The sequence below is a fragment of the Trichosurus vulpecula genome, chromosome 4, assembly GCF_011100635.1.
Source record: "Trichosurus vulpecula isolate mTriVul1 chromosome 4, mTriVul1.pri, whole genome shotgun sequence".
Lineage (NCBI taxonomy): Eukaryota > Metazoa > Chordata > Mammalia > Diprotodontia > Phalangeridae > Trichosurus > Trichosurus vulpecula.
In genome coordinates, this window is record NC_050576.1 from 88,014,446 (window position 1) to 88,022,633 (window position 8,188).

At 36.4% G+C, this 8,188-nt stretch overlaps 1 protein-coding gene across 1 annotated transcript; it reads right to left on the reverse strand.

The window, feature by feature from the left end:
* Positions 1-4,287: 4,287 nt before the first annotated feature.
* Positions 4,288-4,996, reverse strand: LOC118848209 (39S ribosomal protein L20, mitochondrial-like). Its single transcript, XM_036757022.1, has one exon. It carries the CDS (start codon positions 4,942-4,944, stop codon positions 4,495-4,497), a length of 450 nt encoding a protein of 149 aa, XP_036612917.1. The 5' UTR covers positions 4,945-4,996; the 3' UTR covers positions 4,288-4,494.
* Between the last annotated feature and the right edge of the window lie 3,192 nt (positions 4,997-8,188).

Sequence of the window (8,188 nt, forward strand, 5' to 3'; positions counted from 1 at the left end):
TTTAAAGTATCTTTTAGAAAGTGATATTCTCTAAGGTAATTAAAATTGTGAAACTCAGTTCCCTCCCCCGCCCCCACATATGTGACAATTTCCTACAAATACAGAGTTCCAGGGCAAGTGATCTCAGTCTTAGCACATGTGGCAATGAAGTTACTCAAAGATCCTCATTGAGATAAATCCTTTTCTCCCATTCTTGGGATACTCAAAAAGTTCCCGTTAGACATGACATAGATTTTTGCAGGGCTTTTTGCGGAGTTAGGAATCTATTGAATTTGTCCTGGGCTCCCAGTGCAGACACTGCCATTACCTGTCCAGCATTGGCACTAGGGCATTGCAGGGAGAAAGTTCAACATCATCTGGATCCTTTGAAGCTCATACAGAGCCTCCTCTAGCCTAAGGAATGGGTAGAGATAACCTAGGCCAAGGCAGAAGTTTAGCCTTTTTTTTTTTCCTCTCCGGGCGGTTCCTCCTTGGAAGCTTTCTTTCTCATGTTGAACCATTTGCTAGAGCTTTCGAGTCCTGGGTAACTTAATATTTGTATAGGACCCAGATGTCAGAAGGAAATATCTAACAAAGCCAGTTAAAGTACTTCCTGTCTGGCTTCATTTCACTTTAACCAAAGGCTTTCAAAGACTTTTCACACTTAGTCCAAAGCTTCTGATTGAGATTGATTGACCATCTTATCATTTACTTTAAGTGGAGTGACTTGATTGATTTGCTCGATCACCTCAACTTTACAGGTATCCATTTATTTAGAAGTATTTCTGTAACTGTTGACCCTATTTATTATGCAATCTGAAAACATTTATAATCCTTTCTTTATTTTTGAAGAAGTGCTAATCTTTCTATAGCTTCCTAGGTTGACATGACCAATTTTTCATTAATGTTTCATGGGCTTTTGTTTGAATACTTTCTAAATCCGTTGTCATCCATTTTACAATCCTAAAAGGATATTTCAAAGTTATTTATTGAACAGGCTGTCCCTCCTGCAAAGAAGGAACTCCTCCCTCATCTCTACCACTTAGAATCCTTATTTTCTATAGAGGCTTAACTCAGGCTTAGGCCCATTCTCCCTAAGTGTTAATGCTTTCTCTCAGATTATTTTGTATTTAATTCTTCATGCATGTATTTTATCCTGACGCCTCATAGTAAATTGTTTTGTTTTTTGTACCTAGCGTCTGGTCTGAAATAGGGAAAGAACTTAATAAATCCTTGTTGAATTGAAGTGAGGTGGTAGGTGAATATGCCGAACCATTCTGTTTCCTATTGCTAATGATAATTTTAACCATTTCCAGTTAATCATTAAATTAACTTAGTGTGAGTTTGACAGATACATCATAAAATCTACTGTAGGGATGGAGAACCTGCAGCCTTGAGGCCACATGGGGCCCTCTAGGTCCTCAAGCGCAGCCCTTTGACCAAATCTAAACATTACAGAACAAATCCCCTTAATAAAAGGATTTGTTCTGTAAGACTTGGACTTAATCAAAAGGTCACCCTCACCTGTACTTGTTCTCAGATTTGCTTGACTAGGCATGATGTCTGTGGGGCAAAAATATATAGAAGAATGAACTGCACTTGACCCGTTCATATGTGACACTTCAGCAGAATTAGTAGAAACAGTGGTGGTGCTTTGATTGCTATATCACTGAAAGCCATCAGAATAAATTATTGGAATAAGAGAACTTAGAACTGGAATTATTCTAGATCCTCATCCAACTTATTCCTAGTCCAGCTAATACGGATGAAGTAATAACAACAGTAACAAAAACCAAACCTGAGATCCAGAGTAGTTCTGTCCATCACGTAAATAGTAAATATAAGAGCTGTGAATAAAATCCAGGTCCATTTTCTCTAGGTTCAGCATTCTTTTCATAATTATTGCACCCTATTAATTGAGAAACAAAAAGGCATTTATTACAAAACATTAATTATAAGCATTAATACTTGATGTCAACTGGAGAGGTCATGTGGATTGGCAAGGATGCCTAAATCGTACTTTGAGAATAATTAATTATTTAATCCATAACACATACTCATTGATCTCTTACATGTCTTTTTTTCCATGTTAGTACTCATCAGTATACAAAGACTCTTAGAACACTGCCATGAGAACAAAATTCTAAAAGAGAGGGTTGGAAGAGTTTTTTGCAGTAAGATATTTTTGGCAAATTGTGGGCTTCTTGTCATCCTAGAATATTGCTCCATGGAGGCATGAAATTTATGATCTCTTGTCCAACTCATTCTCCAGTGGAATGAAGTGAGATCATACGTAGGTTCCATTTATTTTAATTATGAAATTAATTTGAAGTAAATTGTAAAGAAGTTTGGAATTGAAATCCATAGTACAAACTAGTAAATGCAAATACGAATACAAGTAAATACAAAATAGTAAAATATTTGATATTTGCTGGGACCAGACTAGAATCTTGTTCTTTAAACTTTCCCTGAACATTTTCTTGGATTGTTTCAACCATTTACCCCAAACCTCCTCAACCTAGAAGCTCTCCTCACCCAGGACTTCTCACATTGAAAGTAACTTCTGCCTTGGACTTGCTCTTCTGATTGCCTCGTTCCTCCCAGAAACTTCACCTTAAAGAAAATGCCCAGATTAGTCATGACTTCCTTCTACTCCATGCTTAATAGCTGATTTCTAGACTTTTTCTACCACCATACACATGTGTACCTTCTTTTCTCTTTTCGGTTTCCTTTTATGTGTTATCTTGCTCTGGATGGCACAGTGGATAGAGTGCTGGTTGTGGGATCCAGAAGTCCTGTGGTCTGGCCTCAGAAACTTACTAGCTCCATGACCCTGAGCAAGTCATTTCAGCTCTGTCTGCCTTGGCTTTTTCAACTGTAAAATGGATATAATAGGAGCATCTACCTCCAAGGATAGTTGTGAGGTTGAGTTGAGATAACATTTGTAAAGGATGTAGGGCAGTGCCTGGTATATAATGTGCATTTAATAAATGCTTCTTCCATCTCTCCTATCGGAATGTAAGCTTCTTGAGGGCAGGGTCTATTGTTCATCTTGTATTTGTATTCCCAAGCCTGGTACATAGTAATGTCAATGTCATGAAACATTTATTAAGCACGTACTATGTGCCAGGCAGTATACTAAGCACTGGTGGTATAAGAAAAGAAAGAGAGAGAGAGAGAGAGAGAGAGCACAAGATTCAGTGCCTTCAAGGAGCTTATAATCTAATGGGAAAAGAAAAAAAAGCAGGAGTGGGGAAGAAATTACTCACTGGGGGAGAAGAAAGGTGAAATAAGAATAATTTGGCCCAATGAGAAAAGAAAAGATGTTTGAGTTGAATTACCTCCTTAAATGAAGGATTTTGGAATTCATAACTAGGTAAACATTTAATAAATGCTTGTTGACTTGTACAGAACCTGGAGGATACAAAGGGCATTTCATCAAGAAAATGCTTCTTTGCATGAATATTTTAAAAACTCAAGTGAAGTAAAGCATGCCACACGCAAATGAAGTTTCAGATATGTTTTTAAAAAGAGAGCATTTCTGAAACCAGGGTAGCATTGCAGAAACCTTTGTAAGGAGAGAGGAAATAAGTATGATTAACATGCTCTACCATTTGGTGCCTCTGAACACAAGGCTCTGTGTGCTGAACTGTAATTCAAAAAGAGACATGGTAATCATGTGAAACTTAGTAAGATATGTGGAACATGGTCGACTAAGGCTCTGTGTACTCAAGACAAAACTTCAACCGCCATACGTATGCCAGGAGGCAATCACTGAGGAGTATAAACCAGCAGGTATATGGAATAGAATTAATTGACCATCTGGAGAAAATAATAATAGTAAAAGTCACCAAATTAAACATAAACATCTTCATTCAGCTTCAGTGATTAGACCTCATTATATTACTAGATACCTGGCATTTTCCCAAAAGTCTTTAAAAAAATACTATCAACTTTTGACATTCACTTGGACCTGTTTCATATTGCTAAAGACCTAATTATCTCAACATAAAACTAGTCCTCTTAAAGCTTATACTTGGAGATTAAAACCATATCCAGAAAAGACCATTCATCAATTTCCCATGACTTTTTTTAAACAATATTTTATTTTCCCGCAATTATATGTAAAGACAATTTTAAATATTCATTTAAAAATTTGAGTTTGAAATTTTCTTTTCTTTTTTTTTTTCTTGGTTATAAAAGCTTTATTTTACAATCTCTTTCTGAATATATTTTGAAGTCTGCCCCTGGTTTAAAAGAACATATGCTGAATGAATCCTTTAGGGTTTCCAGTGTGAAAAGGGCTCCCCCAGACTCCCACCTGGTAAAAGCCCAGCTACCTCTCCTCTTGTCGCGCTCCTGAAATGTGAAAAGACATGATTACCAAAGAAGGTGAACAGCCCGGGGAAGTTCATACACTGCCTATCTTTGTTATTGGTGTAGCTGAGTTACCCCCAGTCCTTCTTTGGGCAAAGCGCCACAGCGGTGGCAGTGGTAGCCACGGCTCCATCACCTTCATTGATAATGCACCACCCTGGAAAAGATCCCCGCCGGCTCCTTCTCGTCCCCCAGAGCGGCTACGAGGCCTTCTTCTCTTCTCCTCTTGGCCAAAGCAGCCAAAGACTTAAAAGTCTTGGGTTCATAAATAGCCAAGTCAGCAAGGACTTTCCTGTTGAGCTCCACCTGACACTTGATCAAATTGCTAATAAATGATGGATACTTCAGGCCATGTTCTTGGGAAGCAGCTGTAATTCGATTAATCCAAAGCGTTCTCATGTTCCTCTTCTTCAGTCTCCTGGCATTGGCACATTTCACAAAGGCTCTATGCACAGCCCTGACACCCAAACTGCAACACCGATTCTTCCTTCCCCGAAAGTGCCGGGCGTATTTCAGCACGTCCTGGACCTGCCAGTAGCGGTCGGTGAGGCGGGCGCGCACCCTCAGCGGCGCCGTGAGCAGCACCATGGCTCCCTGGCTATTCTGGGCGGCGCGAGCCCCAGGTGGCGGCAGCCATATGCAGGACCGAAATTTTCTTTTTACCTTCCCTCTATCTCACCTCCCTAAGATGGTAAGCAATTTGATATAGGTTATTCGTGTGCAATCATGCAAAACATGTTTCCGTATTAGTCATGTTGGGAAAGAAAGCACAGACCAAAAAAAAAACCCGTGAAAAAAATAAAGTGAAAAATAGTAGGCTTCCATCTCCATTCAGACTCTTATCAGTTCTTTCTCTGGATGTGGATAACATTTTTCATCATGAGTCCTTTGGAATTGTCTTGTATCATTAAATTGCAGAGAATAACTAAGTCATCCACAATTGATCTTTATGCAGTATTGCTGTTAGTGTGTATGGAGTTCTTCTGGTTCTGCTCATTTCATTCTGCATCAGTTCCTGTAGTCTTTCCAGTTGTTTCTGAAACCATCCTCTTCATTACTTCTTATAGCACAAATAATATTCCGTTATAATCATATACAAGTTGTCTAGCCATTCCCCAATTGATGGGCATCCCCACAATTTCTAATTCTTTGCTACCACAAAAGGAGCTGCTATAAATATTTTTGTACAAATATGTCCTTTTCCATATTTTTTGTTTCTCTTGGGTTTATAGACCCATTAGGGGTAGTTGGATCACAGGGCATGAATAGTTTTATAGTCCTTTAGGCATAATTCCAAATTGGTTTCCAAAACATTTAGATCATTTCACAGTACTACCAACAGTGCATTAGCACCCAATTTTCACGCATCCCCTCCAACATTTATTATTTTCATTTTTGTCATATTAGCTAATCTGATAGGTATTAAGTGGTACCTCAGAGTTGCTTTAGTTTACATTTCTCTAATCAGTAATGATTTAGAGCATTTTTTCATAGGATTAGGGATAGCTTTGATTTCTTTGTTTGAAAACTGCCTATTCATATCCGATGATTTGTATTCTTATAAATTTGACTCAGTTTTCTATATATTTGAGAAATGAGGCCTTTATCAGAAACATGTTATAAAGATGGTTTCCTAGCTCTCTGCTTTCCTTCTAATCTTCTTTGCATTGTTTTTGTTTGTATGAAACCATTTTAATATACTCAAAATCATCTATTTTACATTTCATAACTCTCTCTCTCTTGTTCCGTCATGAATTCTTCCCTTCCCTATAGATCTGACAGGTAGAGTATACCTTGCTCTTCTAATTTGCTTATGGTATCACCTTTTATGTCTAAATCATGTGCTCATTTTGATCTTATCTTGGTATATGGTGTGAGATGTTGGTCTATACTTAGTTTGTGTTCTATTGTTTTCCAATTTTCCCACCAGTTTTTATCAAATAGTGAGTTCTTATCACCAAGGCCTGGAGTCTTTGGGTTTATCAGATGCTAGCTTACTATGTCTTATATATTTAATCTATTCCACTGATCTACCACTTCATTTCTTAACAAATATCAGAAAGTTTTGATTATTACCGCTTTGTAATATAGTTTGAGATCTGGTATTTGAAGGCCAACTTCTTTTGTATTTTTTTCTGTTAATTCCCTTGCTATTTTTAACTTTTTGATATTCCAGATGAATTTTGTTGTTATTTTATCTAGCTCTATTAAATACTTTTTGAGAGTTTGATTAGTATGTCACTGAATAAGTAAATTAGGCAGAATTGTCATTTTTATAGTATTGGCTCAGTCTACCAAGGGCAACTGATATTTTTCTAATAATTTAGATCTGACCTTATTCGTTTGAAAATTGTTTTGTACTTGAGTTCATATAGTTTCTGGGTGTGTCTTGGCAGGTAGACACCAAAGTATTTTATATTGTCTATAGTAACGTTAAATGGAATTTCTCTGTCTCTTGCTGCTGGGCTTTGTTGGTCACACAAAGAAATGCTGATGATTTATGTGAGCTTATCTTATATCGTACAACTTTGCTAATATTGTTTATCATTTCGGGTGGTTTTTTAGTTGATTCTCTAGGGTTTTATAATTATACCATTATATCATCTGTAAAAAAAATGATAGTTTTATTTCCGTGTTGCCTATTCTAATTACTTCTATTTCTTTTTCTTCTCATATTGCTAAGGCTACCATTTCTAGCATTATATTGAATAATAGTGGTGATAATGGGCATCCTTGCTTCACCCCAGATCTTATTGGGAAGGCTTCCAGCTTATCCCAATTACAGATAATGTTTGCTGATGGTTTCAGATAGATACTGCTTATCATTTTAAGGAATGCTCCCCTTATTCCTATGGAATAGGAATAGGTGCTATATTTTTTCAAAAGCTTTTTCAGCATCTATTGAGATAATCATATGATTTCTGTTGGTTTTGTTATTGATGTGGTCAGTTATGTTGATAATTTTTCTAATATTGAACAAACTCTGAATGCCTGCTATAAATCCCATATGGTCATAATGTATAACCCTTGTGATATATTGCTGTAATTGCCTTGCTAATATTATGTTCAAAATTTTTACATTGAAATTCATTAGAGAAATTGGTCTATAATCTTCCTTCTCTATTTTAGCTCTTCTGGGCTTAGGTATCAACACTGTATTTGTGCCATAAAAGGAGTTTGGTAGGACTCCTTCGTCTGTTTTTTCCAAATAGTTTATATGATATTGGAATTAATTGTTCTTTAAATGTTTGGTAGAATTCACTTCTGAACCCATCTGGCCAGGGGGATTTTTCTTAGAAGTCATTAATGGCTTGTTCAATTTCTCTTTCTAAGATGGGGTTATTTAGGCATTCTATTTCCTAATCTGTTAATCTGGGTAATTTATATTTTCATAAATATTCATTGATTTCACTCAAATGGTCAGATTTATTGGCATATAAATGGGCAAAATATTTCCTTATGATGGCCTTAATTTCTTCTTCATTGGTATTGATTTCACTCTTTTTGTTTTTGCTACTGGGTATTTGGTTTTCTTCTTTCTTTTTTTTAAATCAAATTAACCAATGACTTATCTTTCTTATTTTTTTTTCATGAAATGAGCTCCTAGATTTATCTATTAGCTCAACAGTTTTGTTTTGTTTTTTACTTTCAGTCTTATCAATCTCACTTTTGATTTTCAGGATTTCCAATTTGACGCTCAATTGGGGATTTTAATTTGTTCCTTTTCTAGTTTTTTTTTTAGTTGCACACTCAATTCATTGATTTTTCTTTTTTGTTGATATAGGAATTTAGAGAAATAAATTTTCCCCTGAGTACTGCTTTGGGTGCATCC